This window comes from Nematolebias whitei, chromosome 16 (assembly GCF_014905685.2).
Source record: "Nematolebias whitei isolate Nwh7 chromosome 16, NemWhi1, whole genome shotgun sequence".
Classification (NCBI taxonomy): domain Eukaryota; kingdom Metazoa; phylum Chordata; class Actinopteri; order Cyprinodontiformes; family Rivulidae; genus Nematolebias; species Nematolebias whitei.
The window spans coordinates 28,801,995-28,822,885 of record NC_056513.1 but is presented as its reverse complement, the minus strand read 5'-3'; the positions used below and the strand labels follow the sequence as shown (position 1 = coordinate 28,822,885).

Sequence of the window (20,891 nt, the reverse complement as noted above, 5' to 3'; positions counted from 1 at the left end):
AGTTTTTGTTAGAGGGTGGTTGGAATGTGTGGGTTTGGGGGGGGGGGGGGGGGGGGGGGGGGTAATGGATTAGTAATGAATATTTATTTTTTTTAAGAATGACAGCATCCATAAGATTTTTTTTTCTCCTATGCTTAAATCCTTGTCGTTCCCATAGTAATGATATTTTGTGTGTCTGTGTGGGCGTTCAGATGCCTGTGTGTGAGGAAATGTTTAGGAGACTATCTAGGAGGTTTTTAACACAAACCTTTCACACGATTTTCAACAGCAATTTAAAGCTCCCATCACCAGCGTAGTGGTTCCTGCTGACAAATTCAGAGGAGGTTCACCCCATCGCAGATCTTGATTTATAAGAATAAGAACATGTCGTCCTGTAATTTTTAGGTCTCTACATCTTTCGTTATTATGTCTTCAAATGCCTTACTGTTTTTAAATAGTATAATTATGTCAAATTTTGGAGAGCTTTTTAAAATGATACAGGGTTCCCTTTTCCTCTAACTTTCCAGTGGGTTTACCCTCTGTTTGTGTCCTGCTTAGATCAACTGTGTATATATGTTATTTCATCATCTGTGCCGGCTTCTTGCAATCTTTCAATCACACAAAAATCCATGTTGATTAATATGAGCGCACGGCTCTTTCTGCCTTTAAACAGAGGGCGGTAGTCCCGAGTCTCGCATCCAGGCCGTCCACTGTTTGGTCCACAAACTACCAGAGAGGAATCGACAAGTCCTCGGGCTACTTATGAAGCATCTGGCCAAGTGAGTGGTCATAGTTCACCCAATCTCCACCTCCTCTCTCTCAGTTCTCTCTTTCTGCTCTTCGTGTCTGTCTCCTCGTTCTCACTCCACATGCTTTTTCTCTCCATCTCCCTCACTCCCACTCTCTTCACTCCCCCTTCCCTGCTGTCACTCCATCTCTTCTCAGTCTACCCAGTGACTGCTGGCTGACAAAACTCACTTTTCTTTTGTCTTTTCATGGACAAGTTTGTATATTCAAAGTTGTATATGGAAGTTTATTGTGCCTGTATCATACATGTTGTCGTCCACTTGTGCTGCCTAACACAGAGGTGAAAAAAACAAACCACTCAAGTCAAGATTTCTATTAAGAGTATGTTATACAACACTCAGTAGACCGTAATTATGCATCACTGTCTTTGGTAGATTGGATTGGAAGACAGATTTAAGAAATAATATAAGCTACCATTACAAGGTTTTACCTCAGCAAGTTTATTTTTCATAAACTAAATTTGAGTAAATTGAAGATAAGTAAATAATCCTTCTTCCCTGAGGCAGTTAGTCTGGTGGATCATATTTCAATGAAAACCTGCTGCAGAATCAAGCCCTGGTAAAAAAATAAATAAAAGCCTAAATAAATAAAAAAGGCAGTGCTACTGAAATTGAATTAGGATTATCCAGCGTGAAATTCTCCAGACTGGAGACTTGTATATTTCTTTCTGAAGTTGGCGTGAGTACATGTCCTGCAGGGGAAGGAAGCAAAGCCAGAATTTCACACTCCTATCTCAGATGGTTTCATAGATGCTATAAGCACGAATTATCACTAACGTTTTTGTCTTCAAACGTATCGTTTGAAGTAATTTAAATAGTCTCTGCTGCTGTGACACATACCATCCTATTTTAAGTTGTGAAATCCCTTTACATGTTCAGATAAGTTGAAATAAAGGTTTCATCCACTTTTTGACACCTAAAGTACCATCATTCAGGTCTCTCTTGTAAATGAGTCCTCGAGGCTCAGTGGGATTAATTAACCTGTCTAAATAAAGGTTGAATTAATGAAAAATCTACTGAAGAGCAAAGGTGGAAATTCCATCTAATTGTTTTTTTTTTTGGGGGGGGGGGGGTAAATGGGGCGTTTTCTTAAAAAGCATTTTTTGAGGATGTCGCTTAAGATACAGTCAAATGTACAGTTGTAAAATGAAATAAAAATTAAACATCCATTATCGTGTTCTCAAGGTAGACAAGCTGAAGAAATTAAGCTAACGAGATGTGAACATCTTTCTCCACCTGCTCCTTTGCTAATTTTTTGTCCCCATTGATTCCAAGTAGGTATCTCTGCAGACCCAAAAGGAAGGCGTTACTCGAGGGCCACATCTGATTGGACGATAAAAAACAAGGCGTTAATCGAGGGCCACATCTGATTGGACGATAAAAAACAAGGCATTAATCGAGGGCCACATCTGATTGGATGAAAAAGAAAACAACAAGGCATTATTGGCAGATTGTGTTAACCACAGACATATTATATCTATGGTGTTAACTGGTTCGACATTGTCAGCGTCTCCATACCTTCTCTTTCTGCCTCTCTTAACACAGAACTTCCAGTTACATTTCAAAATAAGAGCAACATAACTGGGTAGTGGGGAGGGCTAAATGTTTGTTTTTTAATACCTAGCCATTACATTAAAAAACAAAATCCATTTTGGTTGTTGAATAATGTGAAAATGGTTACAATCAATTCATAAAGAAATAAAAATAAAATGAGCAAAATAACAATGATACTTAGACTTGCTTTGGGACAAAGGATGTTATTTTTAACTTCACATGTTCTTGTTCAACCTGCAGTCACTGCAGATGAGTGATTGTCAGTTTCTGTAAGATTTCTACAACTGAAGCAGGTGACTTTGAGAATTACCCATAATACCTTGCTTTTTAAGGGTGAATGCAGTACAACAGGTGGACAATAGTGTTTGCCCCCTAGAAACACCTATTCTTTAGGAACACCCACTTCTGGTCTGCAGAGAACCCCTTTGATTCACTTCCTAGTCACATGGTCATGTGACTTTCACCAAAAGCTTATCATTATTCTTTTTTTTTTTTTTTTGCAAAACTATTTAAACTATAAGAACATGTTGCTAAACAACTTACATGCATCCATACACAATGATAAAGCTCAAAAGGAAAAAATAATCACAACCACAGAGCATGTATGCGATGGTTTGATGTTGCCATGGAAACATGTAACAAAACTCTGCCATGATCACTAAATATTTTAATGCACTCTAAAGAGCAAATAATACTGAGAAATTGTCACTGACAAAATACATTAAACACATGTTTAGTTTTCCACAGTCTAAAGCTTGTTTCAAATCATGTTGAAGATGGATTTAATTTGGGTTCAATTGCTTTTGTGGTTGTTTAATAATTGTCACTGATCTGTTGCAGTTTTACAAGAATTTAAAGCTCTAAATAAATACAATGTTAACAAGCAGAATATATAATCCAGTTGAAAAATCCACTAAAGTTTTTGATTTTTAAAAGGCATAAATGCATCATTTTGCCTATACAGTATAAATGGTGGATGTGCTTCCTTTTCTTTATATTTCTTAAAATTAAAGTTTTTTCAAACTATTTATTGGGGTGTTCATTTTTGTTTTTCCAAAATTAGGGGTCCAGACCCACCGGATGCCCCCTGGGATTTCCTCCCAAGCTAAATACGTCCTGGTTTGAAATGGATGTCAAAGATATTTACGTTTCCAGATATTTATGTCTTACTCACATTTTATCATTGTGGCTTATCCAGATGAGAATGGAACAGGGGTTTGAATGAGAGCGATCCCATTCACTTAGTGTCACAGCACTGGCCAAGTGACACAAAGTGATCACTTAGATCATTTGTAAAATCACCTAACCCATTGTATTTATGTGGTATGCTTGTGATGAATATATCTACGTATAAGGGATGATTTGCCAAGACATTGTGGATTAGGACGAGTGAGGCTATCAATAACCTGGCTAAAATTGAATGACAAACAATATGCTTTAAATTTGTCAGACCCTAGTGGTGAGAGCTAATTTAAATTAAAATCACCTACCAGAATGATTTATTTAAAGTGTAAGTTAGATTAAAGCTGTATTAAGGATAATAGGGTTTTGGATGTGGCAGATCTGTAGCAGCCAACAACAAATAATGACTGACCACCAGACAGATCAATACTTATTCTAGTGCTAAGATCTCAAACACCAGTTGTGCTGTAAGACTAGCTCTAGCATAGATTGCCACACCACCTCCCTTTCTTGAAAGATCTGAACGATAAATATTAAAGCCTTTAACTGAAACATCTTTGTCCAGAATAGATTTAGTTAACCAAGTCTCAGAAATGACAATAATATCAGCACCAATCATTTCCTCAGCATATCTATTTTTGGAAGGAGGCTACGAGCATTAATGTGCAAAATATGTAATTCCAACGTATTTTTAAAGTCTACTGGAGTACTACTGCTTGAGATGAGAGGACGTTTTCAGGGGTCGCCACTGTGAGCAAACTCGCACAAAGATTTGGCAGTTGTTTTATGCCAGATGCGATTCCTGACGCAACCACTGACCATCGAAAAAGGGTTGTAAGCTCCATCATCCAGGTAGATAACAATAAAAAAAAAGGTTAAATCGTGTCAACTGGACCAGTTTCTTTAAATGAGAAACGTTTTGTCCCCCATCCAGAGGACTTCCTCAGTGTACGGCCTGCCAACCAGATCTGTCCCATAGGTAGCCTTCACTGCTGTGAGTAGCAAGTTGGCCATCTGGCCTAAAACATTTGATTGTTGTACATGATGATTGATTGGTTTGGATGAGTGTGTTTTGCACGTGTTAAAAGCCTGCTTTAGAGATTCCAACAGGAGGTTGGCTTGAAACACAGCAGTGAAGGCTACCTATGGGACAGATCTGGTTGGCAGGCTGTAGACTGATGAAGTCCTCTGGATGGGGGACGAAACATTACTCGCTTAAAGAAAATGGTCCAGATGACACGATTAAACCTTTTTTTTATTATCACTGACCACTGAGTTGCCACAGCTCACGTGTAGAACAAAGGGCTTCCATCTAGGGCGCCTGGGGGAGCAGATGGTTGGGGGCCTTGCTCAAGGGCACAGAGTGGAACAAATGAGGGTGTAGGCAGATGTGAGTGATTCCCCTTTCCCACCCACATTTTGATGTAAATGATTCGAACCGACGATCTTCCGATCACAGGCTCGCTTCTCTAACTTTTGCGCCAGCACTTCCTCGAGTGCCAACACTGTGCATCGCTACATAAACTAACCTAATGCAGAGTTTCACTTAGGAAATTGCATTGATTTGATGTGTATTTGAGCGAAAATGTTCATAGTGTCATTTATCATCAAATCAAATAAGTCCCATCTTTGGTTTGCTTTAGTCCATTTTGTTTCCAAGATCATGAGCCTTTGTATTTGTTGTGCTGTAGCTTTATCCTTTTTTTTTCCTGAAAATATAATTTTTTATGAAGTCTGATTAAAGTGTTTTTTTATTATATTTTTTTTTCCTTAGTGTGGCAGCTCACAGCAAAATGAATCTGATGACTGTGGCAAACCTAGGCGTGGTGTTCGGCCCCACGTTAATGAGGCCACAGGAGGAAACCGTCGCTGCCATTATGGATCTCAAGTTTCAAAACATTGTGGTGGAGATCCTTATTGAGCACCATGAAAAGGTAACTCCCAGAAGCTGTTTTACTATTTCTTTGGAGCTGTAACTACTCTACTTCTACAAAGTATTGTTTTAATACAAGAAAAAAAAACCTCCAGGGAAGTGAAAATGTCTGCTTATAAAAATATATATTTCCTAGGATATACATTACATTTAATGAATAGGCTTTCTGTCATTGCATTGTTTGATTTGTACCAAAAGTCTGTTTTGACTGGTTCTACTTTAACTGCACAGACTGAATCTAGTGCACTCTGCCAGTGCAAATTTTGTTTATAGTTGTGTTCCCATCTGCCATCCTTAACCATATTTACTGAAGACACTGTGTCGCAGCAACACAAGATGAAACTGAAAGTACAAATAGAAATTTGAGGTGACATACCAGCAGTAAGCTGCGTCTTTGTTTACAATCCCGGGCGGCAGATAATTATGTGATACTGAAACATAATGATAATAATGCAAGCAAAACAAAATAGGTTTTTAGGCTCTGCTGTTTTATACAGGTTTTTTTTACAGTTATATTTTGTATTTTACTGCTAGATTATGACTCGGGGTTTCCCATTAGCAAGGAGAAGCTCAGACATCTGAATTTGGTGCTTCTTTAGATAGAGGTAGTGAATATTGAATGTTTTTTTTTAATACAAGCATAAGTAAACCTATCAGACTTTTCCCTTAAATTCCTGGGACAGCATACTTTACAGATAATACAAGGCAGACACTTCCAACCCTGGTCCTCAGGAGCCACTGCCGTGCATGTTTTGGGCGTTTTTCTAATTCAACAAAGCTGATACAAATGATTGAGTTCCCCCCTCAGCTTGTCATCAAGTTGTGCAAAAGTCTGGTAATGATCTGTTCATTTAAATAGAGTTGTTAAAACAAGATCATAACTAAAATATGCAGGACAGGGCTCTGAGAATAAAGGTTATGGACTAAATATAAACTAGGCAGTTGTTAACTTCAGACGTTTCTTTCAATTTGACCAATAGGGGGAGCCCTGAGTGCTTATGCCTGGCTTGTACAGTAGCCATCTTTTTAATATATGGAGTTTCTTCAGTCCTCAAGTAATTTTATATATTATATTTGAAATTTTATTTTATTTTTGTCTTTTTCAATTGCCTTTTTTTAGTTACAAGTTGTTTGTTTTTGTGTAATTTACCAGATCATATTGTCTTCATTAAACAGTATAAATCCTAAAAAGTGGTTAATTATTTTTGTCAGCGGTGAAAAACGTCAGAAATAAGTTTTCTAATCTGAGAAGAGCTGCACTCTGCACTGTTAGATGAGAGATGAGACGAGAACCTTTAGGTGTATTCTTTTTAATAGCCTTATTAAATTAAAGAAGTTGTCAGTAATATCTTCACCCAGGCTTACAAATCCAAAATTGGGTGAGAGAAAATACACAGACCGGATGAAAACCGGCAGGGTGTATAGTGCTCGCCTGTGAAACTACCTGGACTGGCCTGGTGATAAAAAATGTAGTGTTCGACTGCAGCGAGAGCATTTTAGATAGTACAGCATGTTAGAGCAGGGGAGAGCTGAGCAGACAAACAGACAGGCATTAACTTTCTTCACAGCTGAGTCCCACCCCAGACTGTTGAAGCCCCCAGATACCAACAGTACGCTCTGTTTTACATTCACCTCCATGTGCAGAGCGAAGCAGCAGAAACTCTCAGCCATATCAGATTTCTCACTTTTTCTATCTGCTTCTCTTCTCCAAACTTTTCTCTCTCATGCCCTCCCCTCCTCTGCGTTTCTCCACACTCTTAAGTTTCTCTACCCCCTCCCCACCCCCCAGCCTCCCTCCTCTCCTTGTCTGTGATCCTTTCTGTGGCTCTGCTGAGACTTCCTCTCTTCTGTAGTCTATTCTCTTTCAACTCCACATCTAATGTGTGTATGTAAACATGGTCCGGTGTAAACGGGCTGCACCACTTGGCCAGGTCTGAAGTTCAAACTGTTTTTTTTTTTTACTTTTCACTTTTTGACCGAGTGGGTCAAATTATCTGAGGGGGCAGTCATTTGAACCTTAACCAAGGTCTTTTGACTTGGTGGGATTTGTATGAAACCACTTGTATTTATTTGTATATTTGAGAGTGAAGCACCAATGTAACCTTCTTAAAGGCACTTTTAAGGGCACAACCAGTGTGGTGCACAGCCTTCCTGATGAGGATGAACTATAGCAGCAAATCCTTTTTTTGTCCACCACTGCATAAATACTGTCAGTTTTAAAACTTGCGTGCACTGCTGCTCTTGGAGTTACTGCACTTCATGTTGTGTTGCGTTGGAAACTCACTCATATGCTCGGATTAAAATTCTTTGTTCCAACTTTGGACTCTCGTCATTTTGAACGTGGCCAGGATGGATTCCAGTCATCTGTAAAACTTAGATTGTGGGGGAGACGTGTTTTGTTGTGGTTGTATTAAATAAATCCAATCTAATTATGGTGCAGGATTAAACGGACACATTTTTCAACAAGTAGAGAACCACAATCTAGTTTTACCCAATCAGAACAGAGCAGGACGGGTCGTGCTTTCTGATGTACAGTGAGCCCGGGTGTGAGCAGCGTTTCCAACTCAGAGAGACTGCAGGTGAAAACCAGTTGTTCTATAGTTCCTGTCCTGATCCAGCAATGGCTCAGCTGTGACCCTTCTTTGTCTCAAAGCACTCACAGGCGGTCGGGATCACAGAAATCCCAACTACACTCGGAGCAGTGTTGTTGTTGTTTTTATTGTGGCTGTTGTTGTTGCTCTTCTTCATGTCTGCAACAAGCTCCTCATGTACATATTTTATTTTAAGCTGGTCCTAATCACCCAAAAAAGTTCAATCTGGTCCTCTGGACATTCAGAGGACCAGATTGAACTTTTTTGGATTTTTCTACCTGGATTATTGAGCATGCATCAGGATGGTCCTAATCACCTTTTTTTTTTAACACTGTTGTGTTAATTTATTGTGTAAATAAAGTTTTGTTAAAAATCAAAAATGTTTTTCTTCTTTTTGTTTTTTGTTCTTTGTCATCTTCTTGTTCATCTTCTTCTTCTTGTTCCCCTTTTTGTTCTTCTTTTTTTGTTCTTCTTCTTGTCCTTCTTGTTCCTTTTTTTGTTCTTTTTTTGTTGTTCTTGTCCTTCTTCTTCTTCTTTCGGCTTTTCCTTCTTCAGAGGTCGCCACAGTGAGTCATCCTCCTCCATCTCACTCTGTCCTCTGCATCCTCTGTCTTCACTCCAACTACCTCCATGTCCTCTCTATCTGCATCCATTTATCTCCTCTTTGTCTTTTTCCTGGCAGCTGCATTTCTAACATCCTTCTACCAGTATACCCACTGTCCCTCCTCTGGACATGTCCAAACCAACTAAGTCTGGTCTCTCTAACTTTATCTCCCAGTTGTTCAACTTGTGTTAGACCTCGATGATCTCATTCTTAAACTTATTCATCCTTGTCACTCCTAAAGAGAACCTCAACATCTTCATTTCTGCCACTTCCAGTTCTTTCTCTTGTCTTTTTGTCAATGCCACTGTCTCCAGACCATACAACATAGCTGGTCTCACAAAGGTCTTGTAAATGTTTTCTGTATTTTTTTTTCCCCAAAAAACCTCACAAGGTTCTCTTTGTAAGATTGTAAGTTTCAGGTGTTTGCAGTTTATCATAAATATCTACAAAATTTAAAAAAACAACACTGCATTATGTTTACATAGAACCAGACAGAGAGGTAACTGTACTGTGATCAATATAATTCATTAAATATGAAAAATACATACTAAAGGACTAGATGAGCTGGAATTCTCTGAATATAATCCCTTTGAGTTAAATAGTCTTTAAGGGAGAAATCTTAAGAGTCTGTAAAAAAAAAAAAAAAAAGAAGCAATTTTAACTTGTTTTATACTGTGCAAAGGACTTTCTGTGCTGTATTTTTTAAAGTCTCCTGACAGTCTCCCAACTGAAGACACTGAAAGTTGTTTCCCTCTTCCTTCAAAATGTCATTGGTCTCAAGGATCTTAACCGTGCACAGTATACTCCTTTTATACAAAAACATTTGGGAAATGACCAATGTGCAGAAATAAGGTCTTAAGTGTGTGGCATTTGGAGGAGGGGGGTTGCTGATCTACACCTAAACTCTAGCTGTAGAAAAGAAAATCAGTCCAAAGGTTTTTGCTTGCTTTAATCCCTGCGTATGTTCATTTAGATTTTTACAGACGCTCCTGACCTGAGCCCTCTTTCACCTGTCGGACCAGTGTTTTCTGCCCCCACGAGGCAGTCCAAAAAACAGAGTCGCCAGAACCGGCCCCTAGCAGTCTACAATCCACAAGTCCTTGACATTCAGAATGGTAAGAGGTTTGCAAATCTGCACTTGTCTTTTCACATTTCCTGATTTTTTCAGAATAGTTCTGAAAAGCATTGGAGCGATCAACACATATTTATCATTTATAGAGGCCATGTGAAACCGGAAGCAACACATGAGTAATGTGCTTTAATGTCAATGCTGCATACAAATGAACAGAACTGGACTCTGCTTGTGTGTGTTGGTATCGGCGTGTGCGTTTCCCTTGCTTTTCCAGACAGCCGTTCATCCATTCTGCTTCACACTTGGCAAATGTAATACCAGGGTCCCAAAGAAGTGCTGTGTTGAGTGTGAGAGTTTGGATGAGTTGTTTTCATACTTTAGTTAAGAAAAGTATTCTGCAGCGCCTTCACGATGCCGAGTTCTCACTCTTCTCCAGCCCATTTGTCATCAGGGGGCATTAATGAAACTTGGACACACAAACTCTATTTAGTGAGCATATATTTTTAGTTGTTTATAAGTGTTTTAGCTTTGTTCTTGAGTTGAGTTTGATAATTCTTTTGGTTTATTTGACTTAAAAAATAGTCCAACATAAAAGTGGCATGAAATTTTCGCTTTAACACATTTTGGTAGTGGCATTGTTTGGAAAACTTATAGTATGACAACAGTTTTTTTTCTGTTCAGGGCTTTTTTAAATTTTACTAACATCATTCACTTAGACCTTGTAGATTTAGACTGTCAAGTAAAGTTTTCTTACGCATGTCTAAACAGATTCTAAGTGAGATTCAAGTCTGGACTCTGTGACGGTTGTGTGTTAAAGTAATGTCTAATGCTGGATAACCATCCATCCATCCATCCATTTTCTTTACCCGCTTATTCCATTTTGGGTCACGGGGGTCGCTGGTGCTCATGTCCAGCAATCACTGTGCGAGGGGCGGGGTACACCCTGGACGGGTCGCAAGTCCATCACAGGGCCACATAGAGACAAACGAGATAAACAACCATTCACTCTCTCACTCACACCTAGGGACAATTTAGAGTTACCAATCAGCCTAACATGCATGTTTTTGGACTGTGGGAGGAAACCGGAGTACCCGGAGAAAACCCACGCATGCACGGAGAGAACATGCAAACTCCACCCAGAAGGGCCCCTGGACCGGGGTTTGAACCAGGGACCTGCTCGCTGAGAGGCAGCAGCTCTACCAGTTGCGCCACCGTGCTGCCCTGCTGGATAACCATTCATTTATATTTTGAGCCCAGTTGTTCCTGGTATTGTCATCTAATATGAGATGTTTCATGAACAACCATCATATATAATCATTTAATTCATGAAAGCTGCTCACTGCATCAGTTAGGGCCAAGACTTGTTGCCAGTTGGAACACATTAACAGCAGTGTATTAGATGTAGGAGGTTATTGCCTGTTTGCTTTATTAAATGCAAATTTCTTCTTCCTTTATTCCTTAGTTTTTATCCATCCATTATCTTTTACCCGCTTCTTTCTTTTTGGGTCGCGGGGGTCACTGGTGCTTATGTCTGCCATCACTGCGCAAGAGATGGGGTTCACCCTGGACAGGTCTCCAGTCCATCACAGGGACACATGGAAAAAAAAGAGACAAACAACCATTCACTCTCTCACTCACACCTAGAGACAATTTAGAGTTACCAATCAGTCTAACATACGTTTTTGGTCTGTGGGAGGAAACCAGAGTACCCAGAGAAAACCCATGGATGCATGGAAAATAGGGATGCACCGATCCACTTGTTTCACTTCCGATACCAATGCCAACACCTGTGAGGTTTGGTATCGGAATATTTCGACTCGATACCGATCAGATACTTTAAAAACTGATCTAATTAACTGAAAATATTTGTTTTTTAAATGACATAAATGTGCTGAATTACAAATTTATTGAAAACTGCACCAGTGCAGCACATTTAAACACACCAGTATCTTAACAAGCTTGGTCAAACATGTAAAAACAAAACAACTTTAATTTGTTCAGTCAGTGCAATTATGAGTCTAACATCCAATGTAAAATAAATAGTAGTAAAGATACTGAAACTGACAAAAACAATAGGTTGACAACTTAGGTTAAACATGAAAAATAAACCTCAACAAACCTTTCAAATGTTCAGGAATTCTAAATATAATGTAAAATAAATACTAAAGGAGCTGAAAGAAGAGGAAAAAACAATAGTTTCACTAGCTTGGTTGGCAGATATTTAAAATAAACAGTAATCAGCTCCTGTTCTTAAGGATCAGTGATATTGTCACGATACCCAATCAAGAAATTTTCTATACCTGCACCAATACCGATACTAATATCAGATTGGTGCATCTCTACCGAAAACCGATCCAGAAATTTTTCCCGATATCTGTACTGATACCAATATTAATATTGGATCGGTGCATAGAACGTGCAAACTCCAGCCAGGATTTGAACCAGGGCGACTTGCTCGCTGAGAGGCAACAGCTCTACCAACTGTGCTGCCCTAAATACTTATCAATTAAGTTAATTTGTTTAATTTAACTAATACTTACAGTTCATGTAGTGTTGATTCCATTAGGCTAACATTGAACAATAAAATGTTAGAAATATAAACATTTCCATTACTTTACATGTTTTTGATATGTTTATTACTAAGATTAGTTTTTCCATAAATAGGAGGTAGTAGGGGTTGCACGACTACATATTTTTAAAAGTCGACTTCAATATGATAAAAGTCGCGTCAACGTCGACTAGTGGCTGTGACGTCATAGGAACTCAAGACGCTATATCATATTCACAAAAAAAGTCATTTATTATTTACAATAAAAAAAAGAGCAACAGAACATTGGGAGCGTATATTTATGCTCCTACCATTTATCATACTGCAAATAAGCAACAGGAAAACTCTTATTAAGCTGCAAAAGTCAAAGAAATGTGTGGCACCTAAAAAACAAAACTAAAAACAGCGGAGCAGGTGGTTGAACCAGAAGAGCCATCTTTAGTGAAATACTTCCACACTGTTGATGAATTTCTACCTGTTTGGCAAGACTTGACCTGCGACTGACCTTCCATCTGCTTGGAAGAATCCATTTTGTCGCCAGTGCCCGGCGCTCATCACGTGACTGCGGCTAGTCGACGTGAAATTTAAAAACTTGCGAGAAGTCCTGGAATTGACTAGTCGACTGGTCAGTTCAACCCTAGAAGGTAGTAGTCAGCAGTAGGACTCAGCAGTCCAGTATTTGGCTGCTACCTTCACTTAACACAGTCTGCATCAGACAGCATTAACGTTTTATTCTATCAATCACAGAAAATGTCTTTTCAGTCTTAAAAATAATTTTAAAAAGCACTTTACTAATTTTTAATGCTAAAATGACTTTATGTTTCAGAAATAAACAAGTTTTTTAATGATCCTGATTCATGCTCAATAATCCAGGTAGAAAAATCCAACAAAAAGAAACTGTCCAAAGACCTGACATAACTTTGTCGGACGATTTTTTTAAGGTCAACATAAACTGTTCATTTTATCTTGTTCATGATGAAACTTAGGAGACTATTCAGTTTAAGATATATAAAGTATTTCCAATGTTCACAGTTAACTCTGTCTGTGGTTGTCTTAACTTGGTGTGCTAAACAAACTGGCAACATGGTGCATTTCTCTCAACCTCGCTGAGCTTTAACTCATTCATTTTGTTGGTTCTGTGGTTACTACTGCGACTCTTAACTGTCTAAGCATGACACACTGAATGCTGTTACCTCCTCTCTGTAATAACGTGTAAACAGGTTTACATCTTTGACCTTTATGTGCCCTTGTGCACTTGTGTTTCCTCTTGAATTTAATAAAAATGGGATGCTATATAACGGTCCCATTGTAATTCATCAGGAGAGCAGATCACTTGGCTTGCTTACCTAAAATTTAAACAGAGACATACTTTTGCATTAATTCTAGGCAAATAAACAAGTATATATAAATATATAATTTATACAAATAAACCTCTTTTATTGTAGTAAATGTAGTATAGTTTGATTTCAAGACGTAAGGTGCAAAAAGGGCGAGTTTACCAGAGCTCCTGCTGCCTCTCTGCTAGCAGGAGTTTGGTCATGCATGCAAGTCAGACTTTATTTAGTTCTTTTTATTTAACCTTTATTTATACAGGAAGTCTCATTGAGTCACGCGGACTCGTTTTCAAGAGGGGGCTAAGGACCTTTCTCAGGGGCCCAAAGTGGGACAAATGAGGGTAGAGGCAGGTGTGGGTGTTTTACCTTTTCCACCCATATTTTTTTAATGTTGTCGGTCTGGGGAGTTGAACTGGCAACCATCCGATCACAGGCCCACCTTCTCTAACCTCTGCGCCACCACTCCCCTCCATTTAAGACTTGACTGTATGCTAATGATGTTGCTCCATTTGTTTTAACGTTACAGATACAAAAGTTAAACTTCAGATACAAACGCCCCGGGAGGAGGGGGAGATGATGTTTTAACTTTGGTGACTCCCCCGCTGCACATAATTGGTCACGTGTGATAATGCACAGATGTATATTAATGATCTTTATGGAAGGGGGGTGCACCCTTTTTGTATAATGGTAGGGAACACGCTGGTTCCTCCTTGCTGAACTTATCACTTAAATTAAAGGCTGAACATAATGACAATGTGCCAGACCTTTAGAGTTCCTGGTATCTTTCCATTAAGATAAAAAAGTGATGTGATAAAGTTTAGTTAACAAATTACTTTGTTTATAAAGCCTGTGATATTATAGTTTTACGAACAGTTAATGTAAAAAATGTTAATATTACATTTGTTAATAATTAGGCTACATGCTAACTCCGTTCAGAGTGAATAATAGAATTGTGCCGCTCAAGGTGGCTGCATGTTGGAGTAGCTCTCTAACATTCATTCTGAGATGTTGTTTTGGAAAACTTTAATCTCTTTTTCTTTCTGGATGTAAATGGCTTTTTTTGGATGATTACTTCCTCTAGTATCAGATGGAAGGATTTTACTGAAAACTTTTCTACTATTGGACATTTGTTTTGATGTGTAACCATAATAACAAGGTGGTATTTTACAACCGGGAGCAGCGAATTAACATCTCAAAAGCTCAAAAAAATACCTCAACTACAGCCCTAAATCTCAAATGAGTTGAAAAGGAGGTGCCGTGGATGCATTCCTGTCTACCTGGAGGCGGTGCTGGAGTGCCTGAGTGCCGAGATCTTGGAAGTAGCGGGAAACACGGCTCGTGACAACGGGAGGTTTGAGATCCTCCCCTGGCACCTGCAGTTAAGTCCACGGCGACGAGGGGCTCAGCAGGCTGCTGCGAGAAATGGCCATCGCTCGGGGAGGAGTTCTGCCCTGCATTCAGGCAGTCCTGCTGCCCAAGCGGACCGAGAGGTCTGCTGGGTCTGGGTGGACAGATGGGCATCTGTAGCCAGTTTCTTCGGATCCATTGTGGGACAGACCACTACAAAAGATCCCTCCTGCCCACAGCCATCAGCATCTATAAAAACTCTTAATGAAATCAGATCATGAGTTACAACAACAATTAATTTCCCTTTGGAATTAATAAAGTATTTTTGAATTGAATTGAATTGAATAAAATGCAATATTATGATGTCAGTATTTTGATGTCTTTGTATTTGATAGACATTGTGTTATCATTACATTTTTTTTAACAGACATTACATTTTTTAGCCTTTATGTGTCTATTTACTAAACAATAAGCTTAAATACAAGAAGCTGGATCTCCCAAGTGTCTCTTAGCCTTTGTCTGTATTATCAGGAACAGTACAAACTAATTTGTAAGTATCGCTTGCTTTAACTGATACTTGTATTAATAAGGTCTCCAATGATGCCCTATGTTGATGAACATTTTATCAGGCAAGCTATCATCAGGGAGCTTATAAAATTATGTAAATTATAAATCTTCTCCTTCGTTGTGTGTCAGCAATAGTAGATGGCTCTAACCTAATGGCAGATGAGACGTCAATGGGCAGCAACGAGTCGGTTTCATCGCAGTCATCGTCAGCCTCAGCCTCAGAGCTGCCTGCAGAGAAGGATGACCTCACCACGCTTACCGCCAGCTTCAGCTCAGGCAGCAACTCCCGGTGAGTGCTTCTACATGCTTTTATTGTGAAACAATTTTAAGAGTAGAAAACAGTGAAACAGTCTAGGAAACAGTCTTAAATTATGACGTAGACTAAAACACAAAATTATTTTATGACTGTGATCACTAAAATTGATGTTTGTTAGTAGTAGACTTTTTGATGAGGCCAGAAAATGCATATGTCCACGTCTATAAAATAATTAAAGAATATATTCATCCATCCATCCATTATCTTTTACCCGCTTCTTTCTTTTTGGGTCGTGGAGGTCAGTGGTGCCCATATCCAGCTGTCAGTGTACGAGAGGTGGGGGACACCCTGGACAGGTCTCCAGACCATCACAGGGACACATAGAGACAAACAACCATTCACTCTCTCACTCACATCTAGGGACAATTTAGAGTTACCAATCAGTGTAACATTTGTGTTTTTGGTCTGTGGGAGGAAACTAGAGTACCTGTAGAAAACCCACTCATACACGGAGAGAACATGCAAACTCCACCCAGAAAGTTCCCCGGTCAGGATTTGAACCAACAACCTTCTCGTTGAGAGGCAGCAGCTCTACTAGCTGACACACTGTGACACTCTAAACAATATATAATTAAGTAAATTTTTTAATTGCTTTTACATTACTGTTGAAAGAATAAAGCTTTATTATTATAATATAATAATAATAATAATAAGTAAAATAGTTATTATACTAATAGAAAGTTTGGGTGTTTATGTTTTATACAACAGAATTTTGATTGATTTTGATTTTTTGTTGTTATCAAACAGATCAGTGAGACTGGCATGCTTCCTGTTAAGACCACATATTAACCAACGGTCACAAATTTTAAAGATGCAACCTTGTGTCTATAAACTTATCACAAATATCATCTGTGCTTTAATTTATGGAGTAACTACATGTAAAACTGCATGCAAGAACAAATTTATAGATTAAATGTACAGAATAAAAAAATATAAGAATAGTATGGTGTGATTTTCAATATTTAAAAAAAAACAAAAAAAAACTGTAAATATAAATGTGAGAAAATATAAGAACACACAGCCCAACTTGATGGACTCTCAAACATAAAGTAACAAACCAGAAATGTCAAGTGTTTTTTGTTTGTTTACTCTTTTTAACATTTAGACATTTTAGGACTTTAAACACATTTAGTCAGTAGATTTTAAACCTCTTGGTAAAATGTTTAAAATAGTTTTGGCATATTAATAACAATAAGGTGTTTTTCGGGTTAACCTAGTCACTTTATATCAGGGCTATACAACTGACGGCCCACGGGTGACTTAAGTCCAGACCAGCAATGGGGGATTTTTATTTTTTTTTTTTAGGGGGGGGGGTGGGGGGGGGTGGTCTGGGTTTTGGGTTCTGTTTATTGTATTTATGATTCAGTGCAATAAATCAAACAAATTTAAAAGGTAACAGGTCGTTGTAATACTTGGTTTATTTACATAATGACTTTTAATCACTGGATGTCCAGCCCCTGAGCTTCTGGCTTGAGCAGTTTAGTTGAATAGCTCTGTTTTATAGTATTTTTACAAATAAATTTCTTATCAAAACCATTAAGTGTTATAATTCAGTGGCCTTTGCATCCTGGTGCAGAGACTATAAGAATAAGATGCCATTTCCAGATTATTGTATCAAAATTTAGTCTGGTGAATCTAAAGACTAAAATTAACTAAAATTAAAATGTTTCCATCTATTTAGTTTTATTTTAGAGTGATATTGAAAGATGCACTAAAATTAAAAGTAAGTTTTATAGTCCTAGTAGTGTTACCGAGTAGAACCACGGTACAATGAGATTTGTAATTTGTCATTTTTTAAGGGATTTTTTATTAATTTTTTTGGTGGGGGTGGGGTCAAGTGACAAACATTGTTTTTCTTTAATATTCTGAAATAATAAACATTACATGACTTACATTAACTTACATTATTAATATAATGGTAACAGTTTTGCCTAAGATCATGTCAAAACTGTTAGAAATTATGCTTTTATTGTTTCTGGCCTGACAAAGTGATGGAGACTTGCTTGACTTAAAATTTTTGTTCATTATTGAAGCTGAATATAATTAATGGTAAACATAAATTTCAAGATAAACCTGAAAAAAGGTACTTGTGCCAGATAAAATAACTTCCCTGTGGATTTTTAAACAGGAAATACTGAACACATCTGACTTCATTCATCAAAATCATCTGTTGAACTTTTCTGTTTGCCATAACAGTTACCTCTTTGCCACTCTGATAAAACACATTTTTGTTAAGCAAATCTAATCATACTTCAGTGGACAAACTCAGCTTTAGAATAAAATTAGTTCATAAATCATTTGTAGTTCTCCACTTGCCATAAAACAAATCTTTTATTGGGCAAATGTTTGGCATGCGTCTCTCTAGTCTCTCCTCTATCGTCTGTCCCTCAAAGTCCTTGAGTCTTTTTTTGTTTCCAACAACTTGCTTTGAATGCTGATGTGACAGATGAATTATTGTGTTACGCTGCAGATGTTAGACTCACTGCTGTGTCATGTCTACAAATTCACCTTGAGATAGACCGTCTATTCACCACCTCATTCTTCTTCTCCGTTTGCTTGGAAAAATGTTATGAAATTAAAATAAACTCCCCTCAGGGCTTGATGGGACAGGATGATTCCTTTGCTGTACGACCTTTGTTGATGCATGTCTGCTTATGGAGCTGATGTGGCTGAGTGGTTAGAGCAGTTGTCTTCCAGTGCAAGAGATGGGGGTTCAATTCCACCAGCAGTCACATGCCGAAGTGTCCCTGGGCAAGACACTGAACCCCTCATTGCCTGTGTGTCCCATCGGTGTATGAATGTGTAAAGCTCTGATTAGTCTTTGTATAGATCTAGTAGAGTGATGTATGAATGGGTAAATGAGGGCACAGATTGTAGTGTAAAGCGCTTTGAGTATCTTGATAAGATAGAAAGGAGCTATATAAGTACAGTCCATTTACCATTTATGTGTAGGCATTTGAACCTATAGAAATAAACAGACAGGACGTTATACATTGTGTAACCTACTGTTTCCAGGGTATTTGTTGTGTTCCTGCTGTGGGTAAATAACATGAAAAGACTTGGTCTTTCATTTTAAAAACTAGCAAAAACCTGGGTTTGTTCAAGAGACGCAGAATGTGGATCAGCCAAACGGCATCGGATTCCAAAAAGAAGCCCCCTTCACAAATTTTCACAAAGCTTTCATGCTGTTCTTATCTCTTGTGTGTAACAGCGCTCACTTGTCACTCATACGCTCAGTCAGAGAGGATGTGCTGGGTCAAGGCCCCAACCCAGACTTCATGGCATCTTTGTTTCTGTCTATGTAGGTTCACCGATAACATGTCATGTCTTGTTACACTGCCTGATAAACAAAATTCAACTTCACTCCCATATATTGTTGCTCCCACATATGTGGTGTCACGTTGGAGGACAGAAGAAGTGACCAGGAGGAGGTCGTAAATCTCAGCGCTTATTTGTTTGGAAGACAGGTGGCCGTGCGTTGGCCGTGTAAATCGTATTGACATTGGAGCAAAATTCATCTTGTTTACCCTTATAGCGGCAGCCTCTGTCCCTTTATGAAGACGTGCGCCATATGTCACAGGGTGTCGTCCTGGCTTTGGTCACTCATAAATCTGTGCATGTGAGATGGTAGAGACCTGTTAATGCAGCACCTCTCTGGCTTTGAACCCAGGGATTCGGCTCCAGTCCGAGCCAAAAGGAGCAGAAATCGCGATTGTTAAATTACTTCCAGCCAGTTTCTGACATGTTATATCTGTACTCGGCTGTGTTCCAAATATGCACCTGGACAAAAGTATAGTTTTGTCAGTTTTCTGCTAAATCTGCACGGTCATACACAAATGCACCCTGACTTGCAATATCCCCGAAAAGGTTTGCGTAAACAGTGACATGATTTATCTCCTCTGTGATTTTCAGTGATTCTCCTCATTTCTCCTCCTCATATTCAGTTAATTAAGCCACATCTTTTCCAGGTATCTATGTTCCCCCAAGTTCTTCATTATTACCTATTCTGACCTTTTTTTTCTCTTGTATACTTTCTTACCTCTAGCTCTCCAAGTCTCTAATAGGAAACAGCTGTGGCTCATAAAATTGTATTGAGCTGATTTCCTGCCCACCCAAACTGGCAGCTTGGCTATAGGTTTGATCCTACTTTCCACAAGAATCAGGGTCTAAATCCAACCACTGCCCATCTTCCTTTAGTATAAAGAAGATAGCTCCTCTCATCCTCAAGTCAGATCCTTCACAGGATCAACGAGACTTTGACACTTGAGAGAGAAATTCCTGCAGTAATGAGAAACAGCCGTTTACTTGTGTAGATGAATTCCTGTTTCTATTAACCTGATGGTGTGAGATAACCCTTATGTTTACATGATGAAGCTGGACTTTCCTTCTGTGTTATTGTTTAATTTTGAAGGTATATTATGTAAAGCTTCTTTCAGACACACCTGTTAAAAAAAGCAATATTTGTGGAAAATTGTGATAAATAATATCATAATTTGGATAATCTTTACCTTGGATACACTAGTATTTTTTGTTATAATTACAGGAAAAGCTTAGCTATTCCTGTGATAGGCACACAAAAAAGCCATTTAAAACTTTTTTCCCCTTTGAGACAATTTACTTTATTTTCACTTTCCAGTAATTTTGAAAGCAATTTTAGAATGAATCCATTTACACTACTGCTTACCCAGATGTGACCCTTTGATTTGTTTTGCTTTGACTATAGTTATTCTAATAACAATTTAATAACCTTTTTCCTTAAGGCTCTCCTTAATTTCATCTCAGCATCCTTAAAAAAAAAAAAAAGTTGTCAGTTATTAACATTATTGTTCATCTGTTATTAGGGATGCACAATATTATCAGCATGGTATCGGTACCGGCTGATATTAGTGATAAGGTTAAATATCGGACATGGGCCATTCCCTCAAAATACCTCACGGACATAAAATGTGCTGTTATCTATCTATATCTATATCTATATATGTAGATATATATGTAGATATATCTATATATAGATATATCTATATCTCTATATATATCTATATCTATATATATATATAT

At 38.3% G+C, this 20,891-nt stretch overlaps 1 protein-coding gene across 1 annotated transcript in view; it reads left to right on the top strand.

Annotated features, from left to right (window-relative positions):
* arhgap10 (Rho GTPase activating protein 10) overlaps positions 1–20,891 on the top strand; it is a 102,769-nt gene that overhangs the window by 62,073 nt on the left and 19,805 nt on the right. The window contains exons 11-14 of the mRNA XM_037689846.1: positions 653–758; positions 5,296–5,455; positions 9,623–9,764; positions 15,647–15,806. Coding sequence (XP_037545774.1) covers positions 653–758; positions 5,296–5,455; positions 9,623–9,764; positions 15,647–15,806 — 568 coding nt within the window. The remainder of the gene's footprint in view (positions 1–652; positions 759–5,295; positions 5,456–9,622; positions 9,765–15,646; positions 15,807–20,891) is intronic.